Source organism: Pelobates fuscus, chromosome 2 (genome assembly GCF_036172605.1).
Source record: "Pelobates fuscus isolate aPelFus1 chromosome 2, aPelFus1.pri, whole genome shotgun sequence".
In the NCBI taxonomy this organism is placed as follows: domain Eukaryota; kingdom Metazoa; phylum Chordata; class Amphibia; order Anura; family Pelobatidae; genus Pelobates; species Pelobates fuscus.
In genome coordinates this window covers 396,381,931-396,396,639 of record NC_086318.1, presented here as the reverse complement: position 1 = coordinate 396,396,639, position 14,709 = coordinate 396,381,931, and the positions used below count along the sequence as shown (strand labels likewise).

Sequence of the window (14,709 nt, the reverse complement as noted above, 5' to 3'; positions counted from 1 at the left end):
TCACACACGTCATGTGTCCTTAAGGGGTTAAAGGCATGAAAAGAAAAATCCCTTCCCCCAGTATGGATTGATCGTTTGATGTCTATCATTCAGATAGATTAGTTCTTCTGATTGCACATGATTAGATTCTACAAAGAAAATGATGAGGAAAAAGTAAACTTTATTCAGATTACCGTATTTTGTAAAGATAGGTCTGAACTCTAATTCTGGTATAAAAAAAAAAATATTTATAGAACTACTAAAATAATAACATGTGTTTGTTTTTTCACCCTATGTGAGCAAGCAAAACAGATCAGGTGATATTAGAATATGATGGAAGCCTGGATCCAACATCCTGGAACTCACATGGCCAAAACCTAACAAGGAGTATCTAAATAGACTTTAAAGGAGCACTATAGAGTCAGGAACACAAACATGTATTACTGACCCTATAGTGTTTAACCCACCATTTAGGTGGCTTTCCCCCCCCCCTTAGCCCTACTATAAAGGTATAAAACTCACCTTATTTACAGCGCCGTGTGGTTTTGCCTCCTTTGTGACATCCTCTGCCTCCTTTGTGACATCATCGAAATGGCAGATTTTTACCCAATCCAATGCTTTCCCATAGTGAAAGCATCGGATTGGCTAAAATCGGCACAGTGGCGGGGCCAAATGCCGTTTTGGCCAATCAGGACCTCCTCATAGAGATGCATTGAATCAATGCATCTTTATGAGGAAAATTCAGCGTCTCAATACAGAGCGTGGGGACGCTGAACGGCTGGGCTGCTTACTGTGCAGCACTGAGCCAGGAAGCCATCTGAGGAGTGGCCACTTGGAAGTGTCCCTAGGGGCAATGTAAACACTGCCTTTTCTCTAAAAGTCCATCCCCTCTCAGCTTCCTCATTCTACTGCAATGGGCATCAGTCATGGAGGAGGATCTATAGGGCTGAGAGAGAACTTAGTCTTGGAAAGTAAAGTGACAATTATTAAAACAATAATCCTTTCATCAAGTTTTGAAAGGAAAGACAGGAAAGACTACAGAGGCTAACTGTTGGTTTTCAAACACTGTCTGATCCAAGGTGTATGAATGTGGGTTAAGGTTCCCATCATATAATAAAGGTAGGGATGAGTTTTACAACGATTATTGTATTAAAAGTTTTTTGAGGTGACCTTTAAGCAAGGTTCTAGTGACATTACGCAGATTTTTGACTTCATATTTAAGCAGCAAATTGTAAAACTGAGGGTCTTGCCCCAGTAGAAGCTAATAATAAGTTAATAACGGTGTGGCGTACGCAGTCCAATTGCTCCACCATGAAATAGTAAGGGTTTCCTGGTTGGCATACATTCCCTTTCTCAAATTCCAAACAAAGTCCAGGTTTAATATAGTTATTAGAGTACATGGTACTGAGTACTGAGGGGCTGCTAGGCCCGTATTTAACGCCGGGCAAAGAGGGCAGTTACTCCGGGAGGGTTCAAAGCAGTTACTCCGGGAGGGTTCAAAGCAAGGTCCCGTTGTCAGTAACAATTTGGAGGGGCCCATGCATTTTAGGCCACCCGATGGGTATCTCTGAACAGGGGCTCAGTCTGGCGCCTCGGCCCTTTAAGAGCGCGACTGGGACCCTGTAGTATCAGCCGGCTAGGAGAAAGTGACAACCGATTGCTCCCTCCTAGCTTCACAAGCGAGCACGATGCAGGTGGGAGGAGGCGGCAATGGCACACTCAGGCAGCATGGGGAAGAAAGGCAGAGCTGCTGCAGACCCTCACACTCACTCCCATCAGCTCAGCCAGCATCACCAGGACCCCAAGCAAGCCACCCTCCTGGACACAAAAGGTATGCTTACATGAGGGTGGCTGCAAAATAAACAATGTGTGTGTACATGTGTGTATCGATGTTTGTGCATCTATATGTGTATCTTTGTGCATATGTCACTGTGTTTATAAGTGTATATCTGTATGTTAATGTGTATGTATATATGTGTACGTATGTACATACATACATCCAAGCAAACACACCTCTGCAAACACTAACATTACATACAAACACACCCCTTTATTCAAACTGCAAAATGATATTCTAAAACACCAATACTACACACAAATGTACACCTGCATTTAAAAGCCAACACTACAAACGCACCCCTGCATCCAAACGCAAACACCACTGCAAGCCAATGGTAACAGCACATACAAATACACCCCTACATGCACACACATACTGTGTACAAAAACATGATTACATTCAAACACACAAACACTTCTCACAAATACAACCCAGCAAGGATGGCCACATGGTAGATCCCCAGCTATCATAGCATTGTGGGATTGAACAATAGACGGGGATCTATCTGTTGCGCGGGGGTGGGGGGGGAGCAAGAAAATATCTTCTCTACATTAGTTCTGCCACTAGGCTGGGGTAGAGGGCATAATTGCATGCCAGGAAGTGGGGGCAAGGTCCAATCTATATTAACGTTTGCCTTAGGGACTGCTCCCTTCAAACACACAAATGGTTGATTGTTTCAATGGATTTTTTTTTCAGGACAGACTTGGGATATAGGAAGAATTTCTGTTTAACATTTACTTTAGATACTTTGGGCCTTATGATAGTAACGATTGTAGAATCTCATTATCTATACAGTATATCATGTGTGGTAGTTTCCATAAGGCAATTATCTCAATCTCTCTTAATGGAGAACATCGAGATTGCAAGCTATCAGCACAAACCCACAAAAGGTTATAGTAGCCCTCCACTATTTTAAAATGCAGAATAATAATGTGTGGCTGCGGGCCACAATCCCAACTGTCCACTTGCCAGCCCTATCAACAGTTTATTTCAGACAAATTAAAATGTTTGTTTACCAGCCAGTCTGCTTTAAAGGAAGTTCACCCGGCCTGTTTGTTAGTTCATTCCCACACCTTTGATGTGTCATAAATAAATAAAAAAATAAAATTAGATGAAGTTCTGCCCAAGATCTAATTTCAACTTATATGGCCTCTAGCTTCTGTGATCCCCTCTCAATTTGCCAAGTTAAGTAAGCAAAAAGTCATGGTGACATTTTACTGCATCTAGACTTTTTCACCTGCTGATATTTCCTGAAGCTTTTTGTTCCCTGAAATCCAAAGCCTTGTAGTTCATCAACTTCATTCCAAAATCCATGGCCAATCTTACAAATCTGTTCCCAAAAGCCAACATTTTCTTGTCACCATCTGAAACCAGAGCTCAGACTTTTCAGAATATCTGATTGCAGTGGTCAACAATAGTGGCCACAGCTTTCCTCAAATTAATCAATAAAGAGCCTGTTTATTTTGATTGTGCTTTAGCCATTTTGATAAACTGTATCTTGAATCAGTCCCAGAAATTGGATGTGTGATTTCCAAATCAGAAAGTATTTGTCCTACTTTATCAATTATCTAGTTTAGGAAACATTCTATAGTGACTGTGATGAGAATTTTTGGTGGATTTTTCTCCAAGAATCTAAAACGAACTATAGCTGCTTCTTCTACTGAACCTCTGACATCAGAATCCTAACTTATCTTGTTTCACATGCTCAACGACTGCAGATGGGGCAATCAGATACTGATGAATGTTGGCTTCACTTGGCAACTTTATGGTTTGTGCAGAGGAATTGGAGGTGGGACAGTTTGTTTTGTGTTTTTTTTTTAAATGTAATCTTTTGGGGTATACTATAGGCATTTTAGGTGTATACAGCTTTCTTGAAATGTCACCAAAATGCAGAAAGTCTGTATAGGGGCATAAATAATTATACTCAAAACTACAAATGCCTTTAATGTAAATCTAAGTTTTACAAAACAGATCTACACAAGTTTAAATTTATAAAATTATATAGCTTTCACATTTTCAATCTGTAGGCTGCAATTTAGTGTAGACACTTAATTTTCATTGGATCATTTTGCAATCTGGGACTATGAGATAAAACTGCACCATTTAAAAAACAAACAAAAAAAAAATAAGTTTTAACTTAGTGTGTGTAATGTATTTACTACTTTCCTTGCTTGTGCCAGATCTCAATGCCTGAGTGCCTTCATTTTGTTATTTTCTGCCCATACCATCCATTCTGTGGGAATCTTTTGATTGACGGAATGTGGGCAAATCAGCTAAGCAACTGAAACGGAACCCACTATCAGAAGTTGCTCCCCATGAGAAAAAGTATTCCTTTTCATATGTATAACTTTAAAAAAAAAAAAAAAAAAACTATGTGGAATTTCAAATAAGATCTCAAGAAGAAAAAAAGAGAAACAAAAAGGGTTAATTGGAAAGAAAGAAAAAACCTGCAAAGAGTGACCGTAGCGGTTTTAAATCTTGCTGCACTCTGATTGACTCAACATGAGATATCAGCTACAGTGCCGCTTCAAAAGCGACACTATAAGTACCAAAACCACTACATAGTAATGTAGTGGTTTTGGCATACAGATTATGTCCCTTTTCTTGGGCAAGGTAGAACATGCCTGTTTTGGCAAGGTGTATATTTCTAAAAAAATATGTCCAGCGGCTGTCAGACAGACCTTATCAAGACCTTAATTTTTCAAATTTATTTATTTTAAGGTCAATTTTCAATGTCACCTAACATAGCACGACTACAAAATGCAGTCAGTACCGCAGGTCCTCAATGATGCCCTATGAAAAACATCTGACTGGACCAGAGATCATCAGCGTTGATACTTAAATTGAGTGCAGCCTGATTTACAGAGTGGAGAGAGGTGCTGAATCAGTACAGTAGTAAAACATTAAACAAAAATAAAGTGTTCCTTTAATGCTAAATATAATATACCTATCCCCAACCACATTTTTGCTGCTCTTACTATACACTCTTTTCCCAGTAGTAGGAGACAAGGCCTGTAAGCACCATAACAGTATTATTTTGAACATATTCGAACATTACTTTTTACTATGAAATCTAAATGAGCAGTTTCGCTCTCAAATTGTAGTTCGTAAGGAAATAAAACTGAAAATCGTACATTAACCCATATCCGTCTCCAAATTAGGAACATTCTTTTTATGCTTTTTACATTCCTGTATTTTTCTGGAATAAGACCCATCACACAAAGACAAACTTTTGTATTAGTTTATGAAAGTTAGGAATGTATAACAAAGTACAGAACAGTTAATGCAAACAAAGCAGAGCAGGTTTACAGAGGAGCTTTGAATGAAAAACTAACCAAACGGGATTTTAGAGTATAAAAATGCTCACAAGAACTTACAAAGGCAAGTCTTACAAACCTTAAAAAACTAAGAAAAAAAATCCAATACATACCCAGGCTTGGAAAATATAAAAACGTTAAACAAATGGGTGGGAAGAGGGGAGCAAACCATACCTTAGTAGCAGTTTTCATCACACCAGATATTTATTACCCCTAGATTAGTAGAAGCCAGTAGCTCTGTCTACACCAGCTATGAAGAGGTTAAATGGGTAGCCATATTACACCTGTTACTTTTGAGTTAGTGATTTTTTTTCTGCATGGGATAAAAGTAAAGTATTACCTTTTTACCATAGGGAGAGGAGGGACTTCGTTGCCTAATTTGTAACACTACAACGTTCTTTAAAAAATAAAAAGCACTGCAGTTAAATATTTATGTTGTCAATACTGGTCTTTCTCTGGTGTTATTAAACCCTGTTCACTACTAGAGCGCAAGCAGCGCATTACGAAGCAGTGTGCTTTCATACTCATTACATTAAATGGTTTATGAAATTATTAACAGGCAGAAAGGTAGGGGAATTAAATACCCACCACACATTCCAAACTAGTGATGGCTTACTCTGCCTTCCAAATGTTGAAATAGTAATTAAGAGAAAGCTTAGAAGTATTGTGTGTTCCAGGGTTAGTCATAGCACGTTGAAAAAAACAAAAAAACTAATTGCTTACTATTCAGGCCCTAATACTAATCACACATACAATGCTACATGGTCATGATTAACTTGCTACTATCCTGTGAATGAGGTAGCCTGTCAGTGTTACACATATATTAGTTTTCTTTTAAATACACAAAGTCAAAGTATATAACGTATATAACATATATATATATATATATATATATATATATATTCTTCAACTGTATGTTGCAAGGTCTTCACAAGTAAGAGTAAGTGTATATAGATATATATATATTATACATACACGCTTTATTTAGTTTACTGTGCCGTTCAGTGGAATAGTGTGTCATCTAAACAGAATATGCACTTAAAAAAAAAAAAAATCTGAGAATGGAGACTTTAGTAATGGTAAAATTGGAGATTACAAGAAAACAGTGTGTGAACAGTCCTGATACACATTACAGACACCAGACAATTACACTTATTCAGTTGAACTCAGGAAGGGACTTGTTTATCAGTGTGGAAGTTGTTACCTAGCTATGCTGCTGAGCCAGTAAGTACCATGTATTCATGGGAATGATTGAACAGCACCATTCACACCAAGTAGGGACATGCTACTAAATAAGAATCAAACAGAAGTGTGGACACCAACAGTGCTCTAAATCATGCAAGTATTGGAATAATGCTTAAACTGAGCACTGTAAGCACCCTAAAACCACTACATTCACTGCAGTGGTTATGGCAACAGTAGTATTCTGGTGTCAAACTGTTAAGTCAGTTTGAAAACTATTTACCCTTTCCTGGGGGCCCTGCATGTGCCTGCCATCTGCCCCCTTTTTAAAGAGATCACTAATATGGAAATAAATACTTCCCCATTTGCAATGTAACTTTTGAGCATCTTTAGCTGGAATTGGCTGGGAAATGTCAGTTAATATATTCAGCCAAATTTGGAAACAGCTGATATTGCTAGAGCAGAAGGCAAACTTTTACTTTAAATGATGTGTGTGAAGAGGGGCTGAATAAAAAAAAACTAAAAAAAAAAAACCAAAGACAGAGGTTCCTGGCTACCACATTCTATAGATATAAATTTTATTAGAAATCCCTACATAAAGCATATAGACTAAAACTGAACCAAATGTGTTCTGCCACCAACAATTACATTTCCAGCTGACAAGTACTTAAAAACCAAATAAATTTAAAAATAAAATTTAATAAGATGAACATGTTCTCCATGTTTTATTTGTCATGGGAGGGGTGAGAAAAAAAAAAAAACAACTTCCAATAAAACACTGTTTGGGCAGTACAATATAATTGCAATAACAATATATTACAGTTTGGAAGTACGATACATACATAAATACACTATACAAAGCACAGTCAAACTCCGATAGGCAAAACTACATTCATCATGCTTCTCAAGTTTAGTATGTAAACTAAGTGGGTAATCCTGAGCTAGTCTGTGCATGTATCATAATACAGATACACGTTACAGGTGGAAATCTACCAGGATACCTTTAATTTAACACACTTTACAAAACTTAACATATCTGAGAAGCATACATAATGTTAAAAATATGTAGGTTGGTGATGACACTCTGTAAGAAGTACATTCAGTAAGTTGAAGATTTCCTTGCTTTGGTAACACCTGAATTAACACTGTAATCCACTGCTATAGATCTGCAATTTGGTCTTCAAAAGGTGGTGTTGCAGCTGCATGCAAGTGCTAAGCACCATATCAGGATCATGAATGGCACCCTTGAACTCTGAAAAAAGACAGATGTGCAAACACCGAGAAGAAAGATAAAAAGTGCAATTACATTTAGACCACTGAAATGCTTTGCTGGTAATGGGTGCACTATATAGATCTTTGTGAGAATAGGCCAACTTATGAAAGAGCATGTAAAATTGAAGAAAAAAAAAAAAAACCTTTACCGGGAGTAAAATGTATAAGGTGGGCATGCCGCTACAGATTTATGTATGCTAGGCACTTTTCCAGAGAATAGGAACTTTATACCGTTTTAAGTAACAAATTAGCTTTACCTGAAGTGCAGAGAAGACTTTCATGGAGACCAACCAATCTATTCATCAATTTATTTACAGCTAGGAATAAAGAACACACATTGGCCAGTGATATAATTGTTCTTTAATAGAGCCTCGGTTCATCCAGGCCCATGTACCAACTAGCGGATATACAGCCACACCTATTTTCACATGCACTTCTTTAGGTATGCAACATGTGTGCACGTGCGTTGCTTGATCACACTGCCGCCTCCCTCCAGTACAAGCAGAATTTAAATGGCAAGCACGATGCTGATCAGTATGGCCAGGACTTCGCATGAGAGTGAGGTTACTGAGAAAATTTAGACCTGTAACTGGTTACTGCCTGAGGGGTAGGGTACTCAGACCAAAAGGATCTAGAGACATGAACAATCAGGGTCCTTGCCTAAAACGACATATGCACATGGCATTGGCAAAGTAAATAAAGCAAGCTATTGAAAGTCCCCTACAATCCACTCTAATTGTTGAGTAAACAAAGATATCACAATGCCACCAGTGTAAAATACAATCTCATGTAATTCTGGCCAGAAAGTGACAATTTGCATATCATTATACAAAACACGTTTTTGCAAAATGGCAGAGCTGGTAATTTAATTATAGTCAATATTCCAGTCATTCAGCACTGCAAATAAACTATATGCATTTTGACCTGTCAGCAGAGATGAAATCGAGCAAAGGCAACCCAAGTCTTTAACCGAGACTGAGGAATGGATTCAAAAGGAAGAAATGGGAAGGACAGACTGCCCTTTAACATGCGCGCACACACACAAAAAAAGTATATATAAAATAATTGTATGGTGGACATTCTAACCCCTAAAATTTTATCAAAACAGAAAAAGTGCTTTCTCTAGACCGATCCTGTAGCCAGGAGTGCAAGGGTACAAACTGGGATTTTAAACAATGCTTCTCGTGCACATATTTGAGTAGCAAGATTGTCAGTTAGTAAGAATGTATTTGGCTACATCCCAGCAGCCACAATTTAGAAAAACAAAACACAATTAAAATAAATGTAAATCATATTGGAAACAAACACTGTCAATGCTATGCAAACTGCAGCAGCAATGGAAAGATCCCAGGCAAATCTAAATTCAGAAAATGTAACATTGACACAATGTTCAAATCAAAAACAATGCAACAATTAGAACAACAAGAACCAGGTTTTAAACATTATGGTTGCATCCCAGAACTAGATAGACTATGTTTGTTTTCAAGACAAAACTAATAAAGTCAATATTTTCAACCAGCAACTTTGTGACAAATTTTAGGGAAAGGGTTTCCCTTGTTTTTCTCCAGCAAGAGCCACAAGTTTATGCATTTGATAAGTGATCAAACGGTGGAGTCCACATCTATTTTCAATTCATTAGTTGACTTCTCAGAAGTATTAGTTCGCTTTGTTTTGTGCTCAGGAGATTCACTAATCATTCCCAAGCTGGGAAGGGCTGATGTCCCCCCGCTGGATTTCTTCCCAGACACCCCTTTTTCCGTGCTACCACAACACTGCTTTGGCGCACACTGAGTCCTGCACGATAACTCACATAAGGATATTCTAGATCCAGACTCTACACTTGAGAATTCAGGCTGAATGGTAGTAGCATGGATTCCTTCATCGTGAAAAAAGTCTTTGATGCGCTTGGCCACATCCATGTAAGCAGTAGGGTCCTTACACTTTATGTGTGCTGTGGCTATGATACGACTTTCTGCCAACTGCCATACATGAAGCTCATGCACAGCTTCAACCCCTTCTATTTTCTTAAGCTTTTGTTTCAAGGAAGAAATATCAATCTGTTTAGGAACAGTTTGCAGAAGAATAAGGGCAGACTCCTTCAAAAGTGGGTAGGTTGTGTACAAAAGTATGCACACCATGATGACACACAACGAGGGATCTAGGTACATGACCCAACAAGGTCCAGCAAGGAGAAGTGGTTCTTCAAAGGTGTTATTCAGCACACTTGGAAGACTATGATTTACTTCTTTGTGATCTAAGCAATGGTTATTAACACATGGGTTTATGCAGTTTCCATCTTCTGGGCAAGGGTTAAAAACCATGTAAAAAACAAAGGCATTCACCACCACAATAACAGAACCCAATGCATCACCAAGAACATGCAGAAATACGCCACGCATGTTCAGCTGCGTACCATCTTCGCTGATTTCAGCAGAGTTATTTTCCACATTGCCATTCGAGCGGTGATCTATTGTGATCTCAGCCAATGAATCTGCTGGAAGAAGAAAACAAAATCCATATTATTTAGAAGGTCAGAATTAGACAACATTAAATACAAAATTCTACAAAAATGAAGGAGGAGACTCTTAAAAGGTGCACTCAATGTTTCATCAGAGGAAACATTTAATAGGCACCCAAAAACTTAAGCTAATTAAAATTGTTATGGTGTCAGAAGCCCCCAGCATCCTCATTTCAAGGGGTTAAATTATTCTTGAAAAGCTTAACACCAAATTTGCCTCCAGCGCAGATCTCAACCACCCCCTCCTATTGGCATATAGCTTCTGAAAGCTCTGTTTTAGGAAGAGTGGAGTGTCGCTGGGCAGGGGTGTCACTTATTGGCTACGAGCAGTCAACTGACGCTCTAAGCCAGTCAATTACTCCCCATTCACAAAACAGGCGTAGAAAGAAACATTTATTTTGCAAGTCAGTTTTGTGAATGTGGAGTCCTGATTGGCTGAAAGTGTCAGCTGACCCTCTCAGCCAAACATCGGTACCCCTGCACGGCGGCACTCCGCGCTTCCTGAAACTGAAATTTCAGAAGACGGTGGAAGTTGTAGTTGTTATGGTTCCTAAACTGTCAATTGAAGAGAGGGGAAAAAAAATTATACAAAGGTTGATTTTGTTAACCCAAAGGGAAGTCTTAACCTATAAAGCTTTGGCAAGTCTTTATATTCACAATTGCTGGTGACTTTGCAACACTTTAAACCTATTTAGGGCTGGAAATTTGCTACAACTGTAATAAAACAAACCTTTAATTTGACCTCCCTCGCTTCCCCCATTATTACTTATTCCATTCAGATTTTCTTACTGAGGAGCATCAGCAAAGACTAGTCAACACATCTTCCTGCCAGCTTGCATTGCAGTGATGCTGGACACCATGCCGTGACATCAATCAGGTTTACAATATGATCTATCAAACAGCAATGTGTTCAACAGTACTTGAAGGTTAATTATACTTACCATGCAAATTAAGAACGACTACACATTTAATCATTAAAAAGTGGTCTACATATTACAGTATAAAGGTTTCCTTGTCTAGAACTTAAAAAAAATAAAATAGCACTTTACTGCATATTTTCCTTTTTTTATAGCTAGTGTGATAGAAAATTTAAATATTTGAGGCAAGTGGTTATAGGTCTTTGAAATGAATCAGATATCAATTTTGCACAAAAAGATTCTGTTATCCAGGTCAGCAAGTAAGGATGCAAAAAAGGGTTACACAGGTACTGACATCATATGCAGTATGCAAGCCCAAAGCTGTAGGGGAGATCACAGATAGGGGAAATGTTTAGCAACTTTCTTAATGCAAGCATAATTGTTTTATACCTGTACATAACAAGAACATCAATCTGTTTTTTTTTTTATTGCACATACTAAAGGACCAACATGCTTGCCACTAACAAATGTACCAAAAATGACAAAACATAATTTTTGTAACTCACAAGATGATCAGAAACGATTACACTACTGACCTATATATTTTGAATTAATCCAATAATTAAAAAAAGACTTCAATAAGAATGGGGTCTTTTTTTTTTTTTTTGTTAAAGCAAAACTTGCCAAATATTAAATAAACTGACAAAATCACAACACCGTCTAACCTGAGTGCAGAGTGTTTCTCTATTTAAGGCCAATTTACCAGTTATCATCCTCTATAGCCATAGCTATATGACATCTCATTTTAAACAGGAGTCAATACTTGCAGGACTACAGGAGAAGGGAAAATCTAATTGAGGGCAAGGCGACAAAGCAAACTTAGAACAAACATATACTGCGTAAATTAATGTTCAACCTTAATAGTTGCACAACACAGGAAAGTGCACAAAAAAGGATCCGATACCTAAAATCGGAACTGTGACACACACATATAACCCATAATTAAAAAAGAAGGTTAATACATAATGCTAATGCACAGACAAACAATTTAGAACAATAAAGTTTTTTTTCCCTCCCCCATTAAAATTCTAAAGTCCCTAAAATTGACACACTAGTAATGCAATCTTCAAGTATGCTAGCTAAATCTCTCCCTCCCCGTTTGTACCCAGCAGGGCTGACTGAATTGGGAGACAGGTCTCACGTTAGAGATCAAGTCACCCACCGCTTCCCACAAAAAAAATTGGGCAGAGAACAATGAAAAGGAAAAAATAAAAAAAAAAGTGATTGATTGACAGGAGCTTCTGAGGGACATGACAAATTTCTGAGCTAGAATAAAATATAGTCTAAACAGTGTTGCTAACCAAAATCAAATGGGCACCACGAAAAACAAAGGGTTATTACATTTACCTGCTTGGTGGGCAAGGTTTAAATAATTGAACTTCATACAGTAATTTGACAATCATCTAATCCGAATATTGTCATTTGCATACTCCCCCCTCCCTTGCTATTTTACAGCAAGCACATTGACTGAACACTTTTCCTTGGTACACTAGGCTCATTCTGCTTGTTGAAACCTTAGTATGTCATTGTGAATGTGCCATAATGGGAGCTGCAAAAAAAATAAAAAAACAGCTGATGACAGCAAATCCTCCACCAGAGCAGGACTACACTTCCCACTAATAAAAACCAACCATTATGTCCAGCAATACTGACTTTATAACTACATGTTCAGCTAAAATGTGCAATAACCAAAGTTTGGGGTCCTTTAAGCCCCCTCTGACTCCCACCCAATAGCCCTTTGGAATAAAAAATAAAATACATCTTACCAGCACCCCATGGCCCTTTAAGCCCTCACCCCCTGATCCTTTAATCCCCCTTGGCCCGAGCCCTTTGACCCTTTAAGTCCCACTGTCTGGCAACCCCTGGGACTCTATCCCTGCCTCCCCCTTTCAGCATCCCTTGTCCCGCACCCCCTGACCCTTTAAGCCTCTCCCCCTCTGTATAATTTGACCCTTTAAGCCACAACTACCTGACCCATTTACCCCCCCCCCTTGGCCCGCACCCCATGACCCATTTAGCCAACCCCCCACCTGACCCATTTACCTCTCTCCCCCCCCCCCTTGGCTCGCACCTCATGACCCATTTAGCCACCCCCCACCTGACCCATTTACCACCTCCCCCCCCCCCCCAGCTCCCTTGGTCTGCACCCCATGACCCATTTACCACCCCACCCCCCCTCCCTTGGTCCGCACCCCTATGACCCATTTACCCCCCCCCTTGGTCCGCACCCCATGACCCATTTACCACCTCCCCCTCCCCCCCCCCCGGTCCGCACCCCATGACCCATTTACCACCTCCCCCTCCCCCCCCGGTCTGCACCCCATGACCCATTTACCACCTTCCCCCCAGCTCCCTTGGTCCGCACCCCTATGGCCCATTTACCACCCCCAGCTCCCTTGGTCCGCACCCCATGACCCATTTACCACCTTCCCCCCCAGCTCCCTTGGTCCGCACCCCATGACCCATTTAGCCCCCCAGTATCTCACCGTGCTTGCTGATCACACCGTCCCCAGTCAGGCCGTGCGAATTCCCGCAGTTCTCCACCAAGATGTTGGTCTCCTCCCGGTCTATGGCGGCTCCATCCCCGGCCGAGCGGTCCCGGTTCCTGTGAGCTTTCCGGGGGCCGTGCGAGTGACCGTGCCCCCCCGCCGCCTCTCCTCCGCTCCCCCCGCCGTGAGAGTGTCCGTGTCCGTGTGCGGCCCCGTCCCGGAACATGCAGAGCCCGATCAGGTTAATGAGCAGCCCGCCGGCACCCACTCCGATCACCACCATGGGCTGCTCGAGGGCCTGCGGCTCGGTGAAGCGCTCGACGGCCTCCAGCACGATGGTGAAGCACAGGGCGGTGAGGAAGATGGCGTTGACCAGGGCCCCCATCACCCCGGCCCGGATCCAGCCGAACGTGTTCTTGTCGGTGGAGCGGGTCTTCTGGGCGAAGCGCACGGCGATCAGGCCGACCAGCAGCGCGATGACATCGGACAGCATGTGGAAGGAGTCGGAGAGCATGGCCAGCGAGCCCGTGATCCGGCTCACCACCACCTCCACCACGAAGAACACGAAGGTCAGGCCCAGCATGCACAGCAGCCGCACCCGCTTGGACTCCCACATCGCTGCGGCCTTCACTGGGGGCTCCTCGGCCGCCGTCCGGACACAGCGCGCGGGACCAACGGACAGGCTGAGGCGGGCAAGAGGGCCGGCGGCTGGAGACCGCTCCTCACAGCGCCCGGGAGTGACGGAGAGTCCCGGAGCTCGGTGACGGTCGCGGCACGGCAGGCGGCTGTTACCTCACTGGGCATGTCTAACGGCCGGAGCAACAACATAAGAGCGACTTTTGCACCCGAAACCGTCTTTTCCACACGGAGCGAGCTCGAGAGGAGGGGAGGCCACGCCCAGCAAGGGCGGGCTGAGAGTGACAGCGAGAAACAGCGGCGCTGATTGGCTGGAGGGGAGAGGGAAGCCACGCCTACCAAGCCGGCTGAGAGTGACAGCGAGAAACAGCGGCGCTGATTGGCTGGAGGGACAACCGCTGACGGCTGCCTAGTAACAGTCGGCGTTGTTGTTAGAGGCCTCCCCCCTCTCAGAGCCCTAGTTACACAAGCTGAGGGAGGAGGGTGGCTGAGAGGGGGCATATTCACTAAATGGCGGGTTGTGCTGGGTGAAGACCAAAATTAACTCAGTTGGAGATAT

At 41.5% G+C, this 14,709-nt stretch overlaps 1 protein-coding gene across 2 annotated transcripts; it reads right to left on the bottom strand.

Annotated features, from left to right (window-relative positions):
- Nucleotides 1-8,363: 8,363 nt before the first annotated feature.
- SLC30A1 (solute carrier family 30 member 1) lies at nucleotides 8,364-14,409 on the bottom strand. 2 transcript variants are annotated; one of them, XM_063443854.1, is made up of 2 exons: nucleotides 13,512-14,409; nucleotides 8,364-10,084 (listed from the first exon to the last, which is right to left on the bottom strand). In XM_063443854.1, the coding sequence occupies exons 1-2, from the start codon at nucleotides 14,128-14,130 to the stop codon at nucleotides 9,192-9,194; spliced, it is 1,512 nt and encodes a 503-aa protein (XP_063299924.1). In that variant the 5' UTR covers nucleotides 14,131-14,409; the 3' UTR covers nucleotides 8,364-9,191. The 2 variants fall into 2 exon arrangements, with proteins under 2 accessions (XP_063299924.1, XP_063299926.1); XM_063443856.1 differs by having other exon boundaries at nucleotides 8,364-10,081.
- Nucleotides 14,410-14,709: the final 300 nt, after the last annotated feature.